This window comes from Bombina bombina, chromosome 1, assembly GCF_027579735.1.
Source record: "Bombina bombina isolate aBomBom1 chromosome 1, aBomBom1.pri, whole genome shotgun sequence".
Classification (NCBI taxonomy): Eukaryota; Metazoa; Chordata; class Amphibia; order Anura; family Bombinatoridae; genus Bombina; species Bombina bombina.
Genome location: NC_069499.1, coordinates 290,676,039 through 290,696,417, shown reverse-complemented (window position 1 = coordinate 290,696,417; position 20,379 = coordinate 290,676,039). Strand labels below are relative to the sequence as shown.

The following is a 20,379-nucleotide window of genomic DNA, read 5'->3' as shown; positions in this document are numbered from 1 at the left end:
AAACAGCCCATATCCTCGGCTCCACAGCTTAAAACATACAATTTCCAAAACATCCACACATCAAGTCCGGAGATTGGATAGGGTCTTCTATTTTGTGGTACACCGTAAACAAATTGAAAAGGTATAAAGATATAGAGATGTGTCTCGAGTCTTAATTCTTCAATGATCCAAATTTTGTTAATAACAGAGTGATTGTGAAAGACTGTATCATAACAATGCATCTTAGGTAACTTGGTGGCCTATACATGAGCAGAGAGAAGTGAGATATCCTCTAGCTATCATTATAAACCTCAAGTTAGGTCATACATGGGGCAATATACAGTGCATAGAGCTCAATTTATAGAACTGCAAAAATGTACGTACTGGTAAATTATGAATGAAGTAAAAATAATAATAAACCTCTTAAATTGACTCACAACTTGGTAGGTAGCTGACTGAAGTCATGAAGCAATTAGAGGTCTTTAGGCCTAATAAACTCATGGAGGCCTACAGGAGTCTCTATGGAGGGTCCTGGAGGGTAGAGGTAGAGACTGGCCATTTAAACTGTTCTGGCCTTGGTGGTATTTGTGTCCATTCAGAGGCATTTGTCATAAGTTGAGAAGAGGTAAGATTTTGAACTGCAGGAGAGTCCAAAGTAGATGGTAGAAGATCTTATTTGCTTAGCAGGTCTCTGGCCTGATGCGGGGTAGAAACTGTGAAATGTAGGTCATATTTAGTGATGAAAAGGCAGACTCGGTATCCCTACCTATATTTTATTGCCTTTCTCTCTTAGAACTTTGGTATAATAATGAAAGGATTTCCTTTGCTGTAGAGTGCCCCCGGGAAGATTTGAAGAGAGTTGAATTTACTGGAGAGGAGAGCCTTGTTATAATGTGTAATTTTAAACAACTTTCCTCTTTCATTTTATCACGAAATTTGCTTTGTTCTCTTGGTATTCTTTGTTGAAAGTTAAACCTAGGTAGGCTCGGTAGGCTCTTGAAGGCCGACTCTTATCTGAATGCATTTGACAGTTTTTCACTGTTGGTTCATGCGTGCCATATAGATAACATTGTGCTCACGCATTTATTTCAGATGTTATTCCTCCTCAACCTGTCTTCCAGGTCTGCTAATTTGCTTTTAAGTTGGTCGATCTGATCTGCGAGAGTCTCAGAACAATTAAGAAATTTGCATGGTCTATGGCTAAGTCTTCTTGTTTATGTTCTAATTGCTCCATTCTCTCTCCTATTTCAGCAGTTTCCCTCTTCAATTCAGAGGTAGATTTATCTAATTTTTTTGAGATGGCATTGTGAAGAGCAGAGAGCAGGTCTTTGATAGTATCAATCAGATTGTTTTGTTGAGATAAACAGTCTAAACAGATATGGTGAGTGTTCCCCAAGAACACTCACCATATCTTAGGAAAGAAAACATAATTTATGATTACCTGATAAATGTATTTATTTCCGGATATGGTGAGTCCACGGAATCATCAATTACTAGTGGGAATATCACTCTTGGCCACCAGGAAAAGGCAAAGAGCACCACAGCAAAGCTGCTATATATGTCACTTCCCTTACTCATAACCCCCAGTCATTCAGCCGAAGGGAAATGGAAAAGGAAGTTAACACAAAGGTGTAGAGGTGCCTGAGGTTTTAGTAAAAATAACGGTCTTAAAATAAAGGGTGGGCGGGACTCACCATATCCGGAAATAAATACATTTATCAGGTAATCATAAATTATGTTTTCTTTCCTAAGATATGGTGAGTCCATGGAATCATCAATTACGAGTGGGAACCAATACCCAAGCTAGAGGACACAGATGATTAGGGAGGAACAAGACAGGTAACCTAAACAGAAGGCACCACTGTTTGAAGAACTAAAAGAAGCCTCAGCCAAGGTAAAAGTATCAAATTTATAGAATTTGGAAAAAGTATGCAAAGAGGATCAAGCTGCAGCCTTGCAAATCTGTTCCACAGAAGCTTTATTTTTGAAGGCCCAGGAAGAAGACACAGCCCTCGTGGAATGAGCTGTGATTCTCTCAGGAGGTTGCTGTCCAGCAGTCTCATAGGCAAAACGAATAACACTCTTCAGCCAAAAGGAAAGAGAAGTAGCCGTAGCTTTCTAAACCCTTGCGCTTCCCAGAGAAACAAACAAACAAAGCAGAAGACTGACGAAAGTCCTTAGTCACCTGTAGATAAAATTTCAGCGCACGCACAACATCTAGGTTGTGCAACAAAAGCTCCTTATGAGAAGAAGGATTAGGACACAAAGCAGGAACAACAATTTCCCGATTAATATTCCTAACCGAAACAACCTTAGGCAGAAAACCTAACTTAGTACGCAGAACCACCTTATCAGAATGAAAAATAAGATAAGGAGAATCATACTGCAGACCCGAGAGTTCCGAAACTCTTCGAGCAGAAGAAATAGCAACAAGAAACAAAACCTTCCAAGATAACATCTTAATATCGAAGGAATGCATAGGCTCAAACGGATCTCGCTGTAAAACTTTAACAACAAGGTTAAGACTCCAGGGAGGAGTAACAGGTTTAAACACAGACCTGATCCTGAGCAAGGCCTGACAAAAAGATTGCACGTCGGGCGCATCCGCCAAACGCTTATGCAACAAAATAGACAACGCAGAAATCTGACCCTTTAAAGTACTAGCTGACAAACCCTTCTCCAGACCCTCCTGGAGAAAGGATAAAATCCTAGGAATCCTGACTTTACTCCAAGAGTAGCCTCTAGATCAGAGCTTTCCAAACTTTTCATGTTGGTGACGCACTTTTTAGACCTACATCATTTTGCGACACAGTAATTCATTCAGTTGTACTAGCAAACAGGAGGTTAAACTAACTTGTTTTAAGAGATACAGACACATACATAAATTATATAATAATGAAATTTACAAGTAACAATATGAATGTGCAATAATTAAAAAAAAAGGTTTAATAACACCAATAGCTACTTACTATTTTAATGTGATGTATGAGGTTGATGGGATGAACACAATTTCTGAATATTTGGTGGAATAGTAGATAAAGACACTCACATTTCATCATCAAGCATTTTTAAGTTTCCACTTCTTATCCATATATCAAGAGCTAGAGCAGCAATGCACTACTGGGAGCTAGTTGCAAAAAAACCCCACTGACTTCTGACTTCAGCTCAGCGTTTAAGCTGTTGCCCTCAGAGCTCGGTGAGTCCGATTGACTACTGCTTGCGCTGCAAACACACTGCTGTCCCACTCAATGACTACACATGCAGTCACAAGCCAATTAAGGAGACTACACGTGCAGTCACGAGCCAATTAAGGAGACTACACGTGCAGTCAGGAGCCAATGTCCTGCCAAAGCCACCAATGGGAATAGTTTCAGTTCCCACTGAGCTGCGCCAATTGGTTAAGATGATCTGTGACCCACTAGGTATCAATCACGTGTCAACCATGTGATATACATAGCAGGCAGGCGGAAAGTCAGAAACCAAAAAAATAAATTTAAAAAAAATTCTGCTGAAGCAGGGACACACCTACACACTGCTGCCGACACACTAGTGTGTCCCGACACACAGTTTGGAAAGCACTGCTCTAGATTCACACCAATACAGATATTTACGCCATATCTTATGGTAAATCTTTCTTGTCACAGGCTTACGAGCCTGGATCAAGGTCTCAATGACTGACTCTGAAAACCTACGCTTGGATAAAATTAAGCGTTCAATCTCCAAGCAGTCAGCTTCAAAGAAACGAGATTTGGATGAAGAAAAGGACCTTGAAGTAGAAGGTCCTTCCAGAGAAGGAGTCTCCACAGAGGCAGAGACGACATTTCCACTAGGTCTGCATACCAGATCTTGCAAAGCCACGCCGGTGCTATGAGAATCCCTGACGCCCTCTCCTGTTCCGAGCAATGACTCTTGTCAGGAGAGCAAATGGAGGAAACAGGTATGCTAGACTGAAATTCCAAGGGACTGCCAGAGCATCTATCAAGAAGGCCTGTGGATCCCTTAACCTCGAGCCGTACCTCAGTAGCTTGGCATTCTGCCGAGAAGCCATGAGATCTGATGTTATGTTGTCCGACTGGAACCTGTTAAACTGGGCTAAGGCTAACTGAGGCCAGGCCAGAAGAGCATTGAAGATCGCTCTCAGCTCTAGGATAATTATGGGAAGAACTGACTCCTCCCGAGACCATAGACCCTGAGCCTTCAACGAGCCACAGACTGCTCCCCAACCTAGAAGGCTGGCATCCATGGTCACAATCACCCAGGAGGGTATGCAAAAGCAAGTTCCCTTGGAAAGATGTTCCTGAGACAACCACCACAGAAGAGAGTCCTTTATCGCCTGATCCAGATCTATTCGCAGAGATAGATCTACATAGTCCCCGTTTCATTGACTGAGCATGCATAACTGCAGAGGTCTGAGATGGGACCGAGCGAACAGAACAACGTCCATGGAAGCCACCATCAGACCAATTACCTCCATACATTGAGCCACTGACGGCCGAGGAGAGGACTGAAGGGCAAGGCAAGAATCGAAGATCTTTGTCTTTCTGACCTCTGTCAGAAAAATCTTCATTAATAGGGAGTCTATTATGGTCCCCAAGAACACTACCCTTGTAGCTGGAACCAGAGAACCTTTTTCCCAGATTCACCTTCCATCCGTGGGAGCGAAGAAAAGACAACAAGATCTCTGTATGAGATTTTGCTTCTAGAAAATACGACACCTGAACCAGAATGTCGTCCAGATATGGCGCCACTGCAATGCCCCGAGGCCGAATCACTGCTAATAGAAAAAATTCTTGGAGCCGTGGCAAGGCCGAATGGAAGAGCCACAAACTGAAAGTGATTGTCCAAAAAGGCAAATCTCAGAAACTTGCGATGATCCTTGTGAATGAGAACATGAAGGTACGCATCTTTTAGGTCTATGGTTGTCATGAATTGACCCTCTTGGACCAAGGGAAGGATGGAACGAATAGTCTCCATCTTGAAGGATGGTACTCTAAGGAACTTGTTTAGACACTTCAGATCTAGAATTGGTCTGAAAGTTCCCTCTTTTTTGGGAACCACGAACAGATTTGAGTAAAATCCCAGACCCTGTTTCTTGCGGAGGAACAGGAACTATTATTCCCAGTGCGGAAAGATCCTTGACACAATTTAAGAATGCCTCTCTTTTTATCTGGTTTACAGATAATCTTGAGAGGAGAAACCTGCCTCTGGGGGGGGGGGAAGTCTTGAATTATATCTTGTACCCCTGGGATACGATGTCCACCACCCAGGGGTCCGGAACATCTCGTTATCCAGGCTTGAATGAATAGAGAAAGTCTGCCCCCTATTGGATCAGAACACGGATCGGGGGCCGACCCTTCATGCTGACTTGGAGTCAGCCGCAGGTTTCTTAGACTGTTTCCCCTTGCTCCAAGACTGACTAGACTTCCAGGAAGACTTGGATTGTTCTTGTTTGGAAGGAGGGGAGGGTTTACCTCTAAAGTAACGAAAGGAACGAAAATTACTCTGACGTCCTGTCTGTTTATTTCTTTTATCCTGAGGAAGAAAACATCCCTTTCCACCTGTGATATCAGAAATTATTTCAGCCAAACCAGGCCCAAACAAGGTCTTACCCTTGTAAGGGATCGCTAAGAGATTGGACTTAGATGACGCATCCGCAGACCAGGACTTCAGCCATAAGGCTCTGCGAGCTAGAACCGCAAAACCAGCCATTTTTTCTCCCAGCTTAATGACTTGTAGGGAAGCATCCGTAATAAAGGAATTGGCTAACTTAAGGGCCTTAATCCTGTCCTGGATCTCAAGAGGAGTATCTGTCTCAATAGAATCAGACAAAGCATCAGACCAGTAAGCTGCTGCGCTGGTGACAGTGGCAATACACACCGCAGGTTGCCATTGGAGACCCTGGTGAACATACATTTTCTTTAGTAAGGCCTCCAACTTCATATCCATTGGATCCTTAAAAAAACAACTATCCTCTATGGGAATAGTGATCCTCTTAGCCAAAGTGGAGATCGCTCCTTCCACCTTAGGAACGGTTTGCCATGACTGTTTAATGGAGTTAGCAATAGGAAACATTTTCTTGAAAATTGGATATGGAGAAAAAGGAATTCCAGGTCTCTCCCACTCCCGTGCAATAATCTCAGTAGCACGGTCTGGTACAGGAAATACCTCCACCGCGGAGGGAACATCAATGTACTTGTTCAGCTTACTAGCCTTCTTAGGGTTGACTACGATAGTTGTATCGGAGTCGTCCAAGGTAGCCAAAACCTCCTTAAGTAACAGACTAAGGTGTTCCAGCTTAAATCTGAAGGATACAACTTCAGAATCAGAAGAAGGAATTAGACTGAGTCTGAGATTTCACCCTCAGATGCTACCGAAGTATCTTCGACCTCAGACTTCTGAGAAGACACACCTTGGGTAGTTACCACTACAGGGAGTGCAGAATTATTAGGCAAATGAGTATTTTGACCACATCATCCTCTTTATGCATGTTGTCTTACTCCAAGCTATATAGGCTCGAAAGCCTACTACCAATTAAGCATATTAGGTGATGTGCATCTCTGTAATGAGAAGGGGTGTGGTCTAATGACATCAACACCCTATATCAGGTGTGCATAATTATTAGGCAACTTCCTTTCCTTTGGCAAAATGGGTCAAAAGAAGGACTTGACAGGCTCAGAAAAGTCAAAAATAGTGAGATATCTTGCAGAGGGATGCAGCACTCTTAAAATTGAAAAGCTTCTGAAGCGTGATCATCGAACAATCAAGCGTTTCATTCAAAATAGTCAACAGGGTCGCAAGAAGCGTGTGGAAAAACCAAGGCGCAAAATAACTGCCCATGAACTGAGAAAAGTCAAGCGTGCAGCTGCCAAGATGCCACTTGCTACCAGTTTGGCCATATTTCAGAGCTGCAACATCACTGGAGTGCCCAAAAGCACAAGGTGTGCAATACTCAGAGACATGGCCAAGGTAAGAAAGGCTGAAAGACGACCACCACTGAACAAGACACACAAGCTGAAACGTCAAGACTGGGCCAAGAAATATCTCAAGACTGATTTTTCTAAGGTTTTATGGACTGATGAAATGAGAGTGAGTCTTGATGGGCCAGATGGATGGGCCCGTGGCTGGATTGGTAAAGGGCAGAGAGCTCCAGTCCGACTCAGACACCAGCAAGGTGGAGGTGGAGTACTGGTTTGGGCTGGTATCATCAAAGATGAGCTTGTGGGGCCTTTTCGGGTTGAGGATGGAGTCAAGCTCAACTCCCAGTCCTACTGCCAGTTTCTGGAAGACACCTTCTTCAAGCAGTGGTACAGGAAGAAGTCTGCATCCTTCAAGAAAAACATGATTTTCATGCAGGACAATGCTCCATCACACGCATCCAAGTACTCCACAGCGTGGCTGGCAAGAAAGGGTATAAAAGAAGAAAATCTAATGACATGGTCTCCTTGTTCACCTGATCTGAACCCCATTGAGAACCTGTGGTCCATCATCAAATGTGAGATTTACAAGGAGGGAAAACAGTACACCTCTCTGAACAGTGTCTGGGAGGCTGTGGTTGCTGCTGCACGCAATGTTGATGGTGAACAGATCAAAACACTGACAGAATCCATGGATGGCAGGCTTTTGAGTGTCCTTGCAAAGAAAGGTGGCTATATTGGTCACTGATTTGTTTTTGTTTTGTTTTTGAATGTCAGAAATGTATATTTGTGAATGTTGAGATGTTATATTAGTTTCACTGGTAAAAATAAATAATTGAAATGGGTATATATTTGTTTTTTGTTAAGTTGCCTAATAATTATGCACATTAATATTCACCTGCACACACAGATATCCCCCTAAAATAGCTAAAACTAAAAACAAACTAAAAACTACTTCCAAAAATATTCAGCTTTGATATTAATGAGTTTTTTGGGTTCATTGAGAACATGGTTGTTGTTCAATAATAAAATTAATCCTCAAAAATACAACTTGCCTAATAATTCTGCACTCCCTGTATATCAGAAACCTTATTCACTGATTCTTTAACTTTTCTCTTGCGCTTTCCCTGCAGCATGGGAAAAGCAGACAGCGCCTCAGATACCGCAGAGGAAAACTGGGCAGCAATATCTTGCAAGGTAACTCCAGTAAAAGCATGAGAGGAAACGCAGGGCACTGCATGTGGGGACAAAAGGGATTGGGACGCTTGAGGAGAAAGCTGCGGCAAATCTGGTGCAGGAGACACCTGAACAGCATCCGCCTTAGCTAATGATGGCTCAGAATCAAAAAGTCTATTCCTATAACAAAAGGTTCTTTCAATACAGGAGGAATAAAAAGGTACTGGGGGTTCCACCTGAGCATCAAAAATTAGGCTGCAAGGCCTTCTGGTCCATCTTAACTCACAAAAAGAAAAGAAAAACAAAAATAAAAGGACTTTATTTTCTTTTAAATATTAGAAACAAAAAAAAAGCATTACTGTTCCTTTAAATAATATAAGCAAGAAAACAGAACAGAACAGCAACCAGCCCCAGGCAACCCTCTATACCTCAGCTATCTTGCTGAGGTGCCTACCTGTCCTGCTGACTGCCACCCAAAGTAGAAGACGATCCGTTTAACCCTGTACAACAACGAAAGGAGCTTGAAAAAAATAGCGAGAGGCTTCCTGTATAGCAGAGCCTCCGCTATTACATGCGCATCAACTCCGGAGTCTCACACTGCAGCGCTGACAGGAAGTAAGAAACAGCGTGAAAAACACACAGCCGTCTCTGATCAGGGGCGGTCCCAGCGGCCAAGTAAAAAAGTTTAAACATATACACGGCCGTATATAAAGAGCAGAATAACGGACCCCCAAAGTAAATCAGTTTATCTAAACTGAGCCACCAATAAATAAAAACTATCCTCATATACAGTGCCTGCTAGCTGCCATGAATTAACTCCATATAAGGAGTCAATGTAAAATAAACGTCCCTGCAGCCTTTAAGCTGTATAAGTGCCAGATGTTTCCCTCCTTATAAGAAAAATATAATTGGCACTTACCTTAGTGTGCTCATCTGTCCGGCAGCAGGACAGCTGGTTTGAGAGTGGCCATCCCACACATGGACCTGTGGACAAAAGAAAGACTGAGTAAAATTACTAAGGCTATCTGAATAGGGCAGCAAAAATGTTTGGGAAAATGCAGAAGGGATTGTACCCCACAAGTTCCCAATTGCTTACAAGCTACCACTGCCCTACTGAAGAGACTGACGTGGGCTAAGGCTAGACCCCAGGAAAGATCAGAGCAAACCTATTCTGCTTTAAAATAATAAAATCTTTATTATAGCATCAGACACCGAAACGTCATCTCCTCCTTGCACCGCAGGCAAAGAGAATGACTGGGGGTTATGGGTAAGGGAAGAAATGATCCACTACTGTGGGTTTAGGAGTAGGGAGCCCTTTCATCCTTCTTCTAGCAGTTTGAGACTTCTCACAGTCTTGAGTGGAGAACGTTACCCTAAGCAGGTAGTGTGAGGTATTGAGCAATAGAGAGCAGTCCTCAAAGTAGCCCTGGAGTATGTGGCAAAGGGTTGGCAGAGAGGGGACCTCTAGTGGGGATTATCACATTTACATCCTAAGAGAAAATGTCCACTACTGGTTGTCCATGTGTGACCTGTATATCAGAGCTGTAATTCTGTTTCTGTACTTTTCACAGTTAGTCACCTATTTTCACTCATCTTGTTTATCGTGTATCTTGTTGCGCAGCATGTGGAGTGAATCTATGGACGGTCACAAATGAGGCGGAAGCATGAGTAGTCAAGTGTCCATAATAATGTGTCAACATTCAAACTTAAGAGCTTCTGGGAGCTTCCAAGTTCTATAGACAAGCACTTCTATGACAAAAAACACCTCAGACTGCACCACGGCTCCAGAACACAAAATGACAGTGCTGCACAATAACAGCCATAGCAGCCTGCAGTAGGAATGCAGGAAAATGGGAAAATAGTTGTATCTCTTCTTGTAGAGAAGTGAGAATGGAGGTATGTAAAGTTTCTGATCAAATGGCTCTAGAGATCTGTAGATAGTAGACTTAGAGGGCTAGTGTATGACTAAGAAGACACTGGTGGCAAAGGCCAGACCGTATTATATTAATGTCTGTCCTGAGGATGGCAGTATTTTGATAAAGTGGCAGGTCCACAGGCAGTCAACTGGAGGCAGTTAGAGAGCCCCAGATAACCGTGTTCGCCGAGCACATGGCGCCTCTGGGTGGCAAAGTTTCCTCTCTCACTCTGCAATTCCTCTTGGCTGGAAGGAAAGTGGTAAAGTATCACTGCCAAATGGTTACGGCAATTCCCACAATTGTTGTCACTAGGTTGTGTAGTAAAAATAAGATGTTTTATCCCCACTAACTGCGGAGCTTCTCCTGTGCACGTCTGTTCACAGTGCCGGTCAGGCTCTGCCCCCTTTATTTTATTTTTTAACTGAAATTGTATGCCTAACATGATATTAATCTGGATCTGGATGTTTACCTTTTATATCCTTCTGATGGTACAACCATTGTATTCACGACTAATGTACCACAGGTTTGTTATACTGTTCTTTTGTTTCAATAAAAAGGATTTCTAACAACAACAAAAAAGGGCTGGTCTCTCCTGCACCATATGACCAGAGCGCACCAAACTTTCCCATGTGCAACTGAACGACAGCTTTAAAATTATACCAAACACATGCTTCCTCTAGAAGCCCGGGGCTTATCCCTTAAAGTTACCGGACATAAAAGCACGCGGGGCTAAATGTTATGCCTGGGAAACCTTATCTCCCGGACACTAAAGGGGAGAGCAGGGGAAAGTATGTGATTGACCTTTGCATGTTTACATTTTACACTTTGTACAGTATAAAAATCCTGTGTCTTGATCCTTAAAGTGTGTTACTCTTAACTGCACTAAGCCTTGTCTGGTGTTTGTATGGAAGCATAATCACTGCAAATAGGGCTATTAGTCGAGTAGTCTGGTAGAGCGGCGGAAGAGGGGTTAATACATATAGTGGCGGCAGGTTAATAATTGTATTATAGTGTTTTTGCGATGCGGTAGGGCCTCGGTTTAGGGTTTAATAGGTAGTTTATGGGTGTTAGTGTACTTTGTAGCACTTTAGTTATGAGTTTTATGTTACGGCTTTGTAGCGTAAAACTCATAACTACTGAGTTTAGATGGCGGTACAGATCTGGTCATTTTAGGCTGTACCGCTCACTTTTTGGCCTCCCAGGCAAACTCGTAATACCGGCGCTATGGAAGTCCCATTGAAAAAGGACTTTTTTAAAAGTGCGGTACTGACGTTGGGTGATGGCCAAAAAGGTGTGCGGTACACCTATTCTGACAAGACTTGTAATAGCGGCGTTAGGGAAAAAGCATTGTTATGGGCCATAATGATGCTTTTTCACTCATAACGCAAAACTCGTAATCCAAACTCAGCTTCTTAGTTAGATTTAGGCACAAAATCCGACTGCTCCATTATAGCTTATACCAAAGCAACTGCAATAAACTAGCCTTTACCTGACGTGCAGAACTGCAATGCACAAAATACAAACTAAGGGCGGCAAAAAAAACAACGCACGCAAAACAGCAAGGGAATAGTGTAAATGATCTGTCCCTAGGCCATATATATTAGCAAAAAAAAATAAATTAAAAAATAAAATATATATGCTTAAAAAGTGCCTATAACATAACTATAGGAGTGTCTAACCATTAATAAATAATACTCACCAATAGAAAACAAGCAGCAGACAGCCAAACCAGTACTGAAGCATATCAGCAGAGGTTATGGAACAGGGGTATATTGTAGATCCATAAAGGAAGGCAAAAGACAAGTCCCTGCAACCAATTATAGAGGGTTTATGAAAAATGTCCCATGAGGTCAAAAAAGAATCCCAAACCATACCCCATACACATCCCTCTGACAAGCACTGTACTCTGAGAAGAAAACAAGCCTCAATATAGACTGAAAACCCCTCTCTCTGAAGAATCACATGTACATCTTCACTCTTCAACCACCTAAGTGGAGGCAAAGTAAAGACAGATATATGTGAGATGGTGAGATGGGAGGGGTTTTATATTGCTCTTAGGGTTTGGGAATCTTTGCCTCCTCCTAATGGTAGAGAAGAGTAATTCCCAGAAGTAATGGATTGTGGACTCTCACCACCTGTATGAAAGAAATCCATTATTTAAATCAAGACTTACAAACTAGTGATTTAAATCAAATCCACACTGTTGAAATCTTTGAACATCTTAATAATTAGAAACAGAACACTGAAGCCACAGATACTCATATTCGGCTAGATTACGAGTCTTGCGTTAGCCTTAAAAAGCAGCGTTGAAAGGTCCCAACGCTGCTTTTTAACGCCCGCTGGTATTACGAGTCTTGCAGGTACAGGTGTACCGCTCACTTTTTTTCCGTGACTCGAACATACCGCAAATCCACTAACGTCAATTGCGTATCCCATATTTTCAATGGGATTTTCCCAACGCCGGTATTACGAGTCTTGGAAAAAGTGAGAGGTACACCCTCTCCTGTCAAGACTGTTACCGCATTTAAAAGTCAGTAGTTAAGAGTTTTATGGGCTAACGCCACATAAAACTCTTAACTAAAGTGCTAAAAAGTACACTAACACCCATAAATTACCTATTAACCCCTAAACCGAGGCTCCCCCACATTGCAAACACTTAAATACATTTTTTAACCCCTAATCTGCCGACCGGACATTGCCGCCACTTTAATAAATATATTAACCCCTAAACCGCCATACTCCCGCCTCGCAAACACTAGTTAAATATTATTAACCCCTAATCTGCCGTCCCTAACATCGCCGCCACCTACCTACATTTATTAACCCCTAATATGCCGCCCCCAACGTCGCCGCCACTATATTAAAGTTATTAACCCCTAAACCTAAGTCTAACCTTAAACCTAACACCCCCCAAATTAAATATAATTTAAATAAATCTAAATAAAATTACTACAATTAAATAAATTATTCCTATTTAAAACTAAATACTTACCTATAAAATAAACTCTAAGATAGCTACAATATAACTAATAGTTACATTGTAGCTATCTTATGATTTATTTTTATTTTACAGGCAACTTTGTATTTATTTTAACTAGGTAGAATAGTTATTAAATAGTTATTAACTATTTAATAGCTACCTAGTTAAAATAAAGACAAAATTACCTGTAAAATAAAACCTAACCTAAGTTTCAATTACACCTAGCACTACACTATAAATAAAATAATTACCTAAATTAAATTAAACTAATTACAATTAAATAAAAGAAACTAAAGTACCAAAAAAACAACAACACTAAATTACAAAAAATAATAAAATAATTACAAGAATTTTAAACTAATTACACCTAATCTAATCCCCCTAATAAAATAAAAAAGCCCCCCAAAATAAAAAAAAAACCCTACCCTATACTAAATTACAAATAGCCCTTAAAAGGGATTTTTGCGGGGCATTGCCCCAAAGTAATCAGCTCTTTTACCTGTAAAAAAAAAAGTACAATACCCCCCAACAATACCCCCTTAATTAAACCTAACACTAACCCCTTGAAGATCACCCTACCTTGAGACGTCTTCACCCAACCGGGCAGAAGTGGTCCTCCTAACGGGCAGAAGTGTTCATCCTATCCGGGCAGAAGAGGTCCTCCAGACGGCAGAAGTCTTCATCAAGGCAGCATCTTCTACCTTCATCCATCTGGAGCGGAGCGGGTCCATCTTCAAGCCATCCGACGCGGAGCATCCTCTTCAAACGACGTCCAACTGAAGAATGAAGGTTCCTAGGAAAAATCCTAATGGCTGATCCAATCAGCCAATAGGATTGAGCTGGCATTCTATTGGCTATTCCAATCAATGATTGGATGAGCCAATAGGATTGAACTTCAATCCTATTGGCTGATTGCATCAGCCAATAGGATTTTTTCTACCTTAATTCCGATTGGCTGATAGAATCCTATCAGCCAATCGGAATTCAAGGGACGCCATCTTGGATGACGTCATTTAAAGGAACCTTCATTCTTCAGTTGGACGTCGTTTGAAGAGGATGCTCCGCGTCGACTGGCTTGAAGATGGACTCGCTTTGCTCAGGATGGATGAAGATAGAAGATGCCGCCTGGATGAAGACTTCTGCCCATCTGGAGGACCTCTTCTGCTCGGATAGGATGAAGACGTCTCAAGGTAGGGTGATCTTCAAGGGGTTAGTGTTAGGTTTAATTAAGGGGGTATTGGGTGGGTTTTAGAGTAGGGTTGAGTGTGTGGGTGGTGGGTTGTAATGTTGGGGGGGTATTGTACTTTTTTTTTTTTTTACAGGTAAAAGAGCTGATTACTTTGGGGCAATGCCCCGCAAAAAGCCCTTTTAAGGGCTATTTGTAATTTAGTATATGGTAGGGATTTTTTTTTATTTTGGCGGGCTTTATTATTTTATTAGGGGGATTAGATTAGGTGTAATTAGTTTAAAATTCTTGTAATTATTTTATTATTTTTTGTAATTTAGTGTTTTGTTTTTTTTGTACTTTAGTTTATTTTATTTAATTATAATAAGTTTAATTTAGGTAATTATTTTATTTATAGTGTAGTGTTAGGTGTAATTGAAACTTAGGTTAGGTTTTACAGGTACTTTTGTCTTTATTTTAGCTAGGTAGTTATTAAATAGTTAATAACTATTTAACAACTATTGTACCTAGTTAAAATAAATACAAAGTTGCCTGTAAAATAAAAATAAATCCTAAGATAGCTACAATGTAACTATTAGTTATATTTTAGCTATCTTCGGGTTTATTTTATAGGTAAGTATTTAGTTTTAAATAGAAATAATGTATTTAATTGTAGTAATTTTATTTAGATTTAAATTATATTTAAGTTAGGGGGGGTGTTAGGGTTAGACTTAGGTTTAGGGGTTAATAACTTTATTATAGTGGCGGCAACGTTGGTGTGGTAGATTAGGGGTTAATAAGTGCAGGTAGGTTGCTGCGACATTGGGGGTGGCCGAGTAGGGGTTAATAAATATAATGTAGGTGTCAGCGATGTTGGGGGTAGCAGATTAGGGGTTCATAGGTATAATGTAGGTGGCGGCGGTGTCCGGAGCGGCAGATTAGGGGTTAATAATATAATGTAGGTGGCGGCGATGTCCGGGGTGGCAGATTAGGGGTTAATAAGTGTAAGGTTAGGGGTGTTTAGACTCGGGGTTCATGTTAAGGTGTTAGGTGTTAAGGTGTATTGAGGTGAGATGTGGAGTTAAATTTTGCTCTCCGCTCACTTTTCTGCGGCTAACGCCGGGTTTGTAAAAACCTGTAATACCAGCGCTGTTTGTAGGTGAGCGGTGACTGGAAAATGCTTGTTAGCACCGCAAGCCTTACCGACAAAAACTCGTAATCTAGCCGATTGTTTCTTTACAATCCTATATAATAAAAGGCCAGGTATGTTTGTCAAATGCAGTCATGCGCAGTAGAGACTGCAGAGGACAAACATACCTGGCCTTGATCAGCAGAGAAGTGCGCACTGCAGATGCTGCCTGGGGGTGTCGTGGCCGGGCGTATCGTGATGGGGTGTGACCTCACGGGCGTGACAAGGGGGCATGGCCTCACGGGTGTGATAAGGGGCGTGGCCTTGTGGGGGGCACGTGTGGAGGGGCGTGGCCAACAGGAGAGAGGTGGGAGAGACCAAAAGAGTGTGGGAGAGACCAAAAGAGAGGTGGGAAATATAGAAAGCGAGCAAAAGAGGGGAGAGAGAGAGAGCAAAAGAGGGGGGAGAGAGCAAAAGAGGAGGAGAGAGAGCAAAAGAGGGGGAGAGAGAGCACAAAAGAGGGAGAGAGAGATCAAAAGAGGGAGAGAGAGAGCGCAAAAGAGGGAGAGAGAGAGAGAGAGCGCGCAAAAGAGGGGAGACAGAGCTCAAAAGAGAGGAGGGAGAAAGAGAGCAAAATAGAGGGAGAGAGCTCAAAAGAGAGGGGGGGGGAGAGCACAAAAGAGGGGGAGAGAGAGAGCACAAAAGAGGGGGAGAGAGAGCACAAAAGAGGGGGAGAGAGAGAGCACAAAAGAGGGGGAGAGAGAGAGCACAAAAGAGGGGGAGAGAGAGAGCACAAAAGAGGGGGAGAGAGAGAGCACAAAAGAGGGGGAGAGAGAGAGCACAAAAGAGGGGGAGAGAGAGCTCAAAAGAGAGGGGGAGAGAAAGCGCAAAAGAAAGGGAGAGAGCTCAAAAGAGAGGGGGGGAGAGAGAACTCAAAAGAGAGGGGGGGAGAGAGAGAACTCAAAAGAGAGGGGAGAGAGAGCGCAAAAGAGAAGGGGGAAAGAGAGCGCAAAAGAGAAGGGGGAGAGAGAGAGCGCAAAAGAGAAGGGGGAGAGAGAGAGCATAAAAGAGAAGGGGAGAGAGCTCAAAAGAGAGGGAGAGAGCTCAAAAGAGAGGGAGAGAGAGAGAGCGGAAAAGAGAGGGAGAGAGCTCAAAAGAGAGGGGGAGAGAGAGAGCTCGAAAGAGAGGGGGAGAGAGAGAGCGTAAAAGAGAGGGAGAGAGAGAGAGCGTAAAAGAGAGGGAGAGCTCAAAAGAGGAGGGAGAGAGAGAGCTCAAAAGAAAGGGGGGGGAGAGAGAGTGCAAAAGAGGGAGAGAGAGAGCGCAATAGAGGGAGAGAGAGAGCGCAAAAGAGGGAGAGAGAGCACAAAAGAGGGGGAAAGAGCGCAAAAGAGGGCGAGAGAGAGCACAAAAGAGGGGGAGAGAGAGCACAAAAGAGGGGGAGAGAGAGCACAAAAGAGGGAGAGAGAGAGCTCAAAAGAGAGGGAGAAAGAGAGCGCAAAAAACAGGGGGAGAGAGAGCTCAAAAGAGAGGGAGAAAGAGCTCAAAAGAGAGGGAGAAATAGCTCAAAAGAGGGGAGGAGAGAGCAAAAGAGGGGGGAGAGAGAGAACGCAAAAGAAGGGGGAGAGAGAGAACTCAAAAGAGGGGGGAGAGAGAGAACTCAAAAGAGAGGGGGAGAGAGAGCGCGCAAAAGAGAAGGGGGAAAGAGAGCGCAAAAGAGAAGGGGGAGAGAGATCAAAAGAGAAGGGGGAGAGAGATCAAAAGAGAGGGAGAGCTCAAAAGAGAGGGGGGAGAGAGCGCAAAAGAGGGGGGAGAGAGAGCTCAAAAGAGAGGGGGAGAGAGAGCGTGCAAAAGAGAAGGGGTAAAGAGAGCGCAAAAGAGAAGGGGAGAGAGAGAGCGCAAAAGAGAAGGGGAGAGAGAGAGCGCAAAAGAGAAGGGGGAGAGAGAGAGATCAAAAGAGAGGGAGAGCTCAAAAGAGAGGGGGGAGAGAGCGCAAAAGAGAGGGGGAGAGAGCGCAAAAGAGAGGGGGAGAGAGCGCAAAAGAGAGGGGGAGAGAGCGCAAAAGAGAGGGGGAGAGAGCGCAAAAGAGAGGGGGAGAGAGCGCAAAAGAGAGGGGGAGAGAGCGCAAAAGAGAGGGGAGAGAGCGCAAAAAGAGAGTGGGAGAGAGAGCAAAAGAGGGGAGAGAGAGCAAAAGAGGGGGAGAGAGAGCAAAATAGGGGAGAAAGAGCAAAATAGGGGAGAGAGAGCAAAATAGGGGAGAGAGAGCAAAATAGGGGAGAGAGAGAGCAAAATAGGGGAGAGAGAGAGCAAAATAGGGCGAGAGAGAACAAAAGAGGGGTGAGAGAGAAGAAGAGGGGGATGAGAGAGAGAAAGCGAGCAAAAGAGGGGGGAGAGAAATAGAAAAAGAGGGGGGAGAGAGAGCAAAAGAGGGGGGAGAGAGAGCGCAAAATAGGGGGGGAGAGCTCAAAAGAGAGGGGGAGAGAGAAAGAGTGCAAAAGAGAGGGGGGAGAGAGAGGGAGCAAGGGTTGGAACCGCGGGGTTCTCAAAAAATTGGCCCGTGTACACGGTGTAAATAAATGCAATGTCTAATGCTATTATCATTCCCTCGATTTGTTTTAAAAAGCTGTATGACGTCTTCTTAGTTGTACAATTCTTTTAAGTCTGATGGATGGATTGTTTCCCCCTTCCTTAGTTCTTCCCTTTTTTTTTTTGCTATGTTGCAAATATTTAAAAATTCTAATAAAATATATTTGAAAAAAAACAGAACACTGCAAAAACAAAGATCAAAACATAGATTAATGGTACTTGCCATTTTTAGCGATTCGTTCAATCCCCATTGTTTTACCCAATGGATCAGAGGCAGTTTTTCGTTCCACATTAACAGTGTATTTTACACCTGAAATGTCAATATTAACACTTAGACGTTTCTCCTTCATGGCTTTTTCCAATTCCCAGTTCGCTGATTTATGAAAGGGCACAAATTTTGAGCCATCATGATATCGCCATTCCACCAAGTTACTATAGAGATCTTCTTCTCGCTCTCTAGTTTTCTTATTTCTTATTGCCTTTATTATTTTTTGAATTTGATTTGATATTTCCAAAACATCTCTGGTAAGACCAGAAACTGTGATAGTACAACTATGAGAATCAAAAGAGATTGAGACTTGAAATCGCTTCTGAAGATCTGATAATTTCCGATGGTCCTGCTCTTCAAACTCCCTGATCCATTCATCTGTGATTTTATTCTCGTGCTGTTCTTTTAATATAAGATCCCTGAGCCAAGAGGAAGCATTCTTCACATTATCTTTGTTTCTACCACAGATGTGGAAAATAGCTGGTTCAATGTTTTCATTCAATTCAAATACTTTGAGCTCTTCTTCTTCTTTAGGGGTTGTTTTGAAAATATTCATTAATGAGGCTGTGATCAAAGGACAAAACAGAAATATTATTTTAGTAACAAAAATTCTAAACAAGAAGTAATATATACAGGATCTATACAAATAGATTTATATTGCAAATTGAATATTTGTGATCTCTCTCAAAATACTGCTAATGCGCTCACAAGTAACCCAAAGCAGGCAAGGTGTTTGAATGGTGATGCCTGGGGCTGGCAAATCATATTTGCATATGCCCCTGAAACAGTTATAACATTTACTAGAAGAAGTATGCTAATACAAGTATATTGCAAATGTGCTTCTTTTCAAAATAGCACTAATACACATTTTAGTTTTCACTATTAACTCATTAGGATAATGTATGTATGTGTCTCTACATAATACAAATCATATTAGTGAACTTCCCTTAATAAGGTAAAAAACTAAATTTATGGTTACCAGATAAATTCCTTTCTTTCCTGGCAGCGAGAGTCCGCGACTTCATTCAAAACTGTTAGGAATATCAACACCTGGCCACCAGGAGGAGGCAAAGAAACCCCAGCAAAGGCAATAAATATCCCTCCCACTTCCCCCTCCGCCAGTCATTCAGCCGAGGCAACAAGAAAAAGCAGGAGAAACATTAGGGTATCGAGGTGCCAGAAGAAAAAAAAATAATAGGTAAGCCGTCTAAAAATAATACGGGAGGGGTCGTGAACTCTCCCTGCCAGTAAGGAAAAGAATTTATCTGGTAAGCATAAATTTTGTTTTCGTTCCCAAGGCAGGGAGAGTCCATGACTTCATTCATAACCAATACCCAAGCTCCAGAGGACACTGATGAATAAACGGGAGGGACAAAAAGAAAAAATGCGGACCCTAAACTGAGGGCACCACCGCCTGTAACACCTTTCCCAAAAGCTGCTTCAGCAGAAGAGAAAACATCAAATTTGCAGAATTTAGAAAAAGTATGCAAGGAGGAACAGGTAGCCAGCCGCCTTACATATCTGATCCATAGAAGCTTTGTTCTTAAAAGCCCAGAAAGAAGCAACTGCCCTAGTGGAATGAGCAGTAATTCTCTCAGGAGGCTGCTGCCCCGCTGTCTCATAAGCTAAGCGGATGATATTCCTCAATCACAAAGACAATTAAGTTGCAGTGTTCTGGCATAAAGAACGAACAAAGATGAAGATTGCCTGAAATCCTAAGTAGCTTGTAGGTATAATTCTAAGGCACGAACCACGTCCAGATTGTGAAGTAAACGTTTCTTAGACAAGGAAGGTTTAGGACAAAAGGAAGGAACAACAATCTCTTGATTGATGTTGCGATCTGAGACCAACTTGGGTAGAAAACAGCCTTATCAGCATGGAACACAAGGTAAGGGGGATCACATTGAAACGCAGAAATCTCAGGCACTCTGCAAGCTGAGGCAATAGCCAACAAAAACAGAACCTTTCAGGACAAAAGTTTGAGATCAACAGTATGCATGGGTTCAAATGGAGCTTGTGACAAAACACGAAGAACAAGGTTGAGGCTCCAAGGAGGAGCAACAGGTCTGAACAATGCCAATCTTCTATGCAGCAAAACCAATAGATATCTGACCCTTCAGAGAAATGGCGGAAAAGCCCTTCTCCAAACCATTCTGGAGAAAGGACAAAAAAACAGAAACCTTCACCTTGTGCCATGAAATACCACGTTCCTCACACCAATGAAGATAAGTCCGCCAAACCTTATGGTAAATGCACCTAGTAACTGGCT

The 20,379-nt window shown here is 42.4% G+C and overlaps 1 protein-coding gene across 1 annotated transcript in view; it reads right to left on the bottom strand.

Moving 5' to 3' along the window:
* Nucleotides 1–20,379, bottom strand: part of LOC128645217 (protein mono-ADP-ribosyltransferase PARP14) — a 374,228-nt gene that overhangs the window by 117,281 nt on the left and 236,568 nt on the right. The window contains exon 14 of the mRNA XM_053698041.1: nucleotides 18,066–18,674. Within this exon, the coding sequence (XP_053554016.1) occupies nucleotides 18,066–18,674 (609 nt within the window). The remainder of the gene's footprint in view (nucleotides 1–18,065; nucleotides 18,675–20,379) is intronic.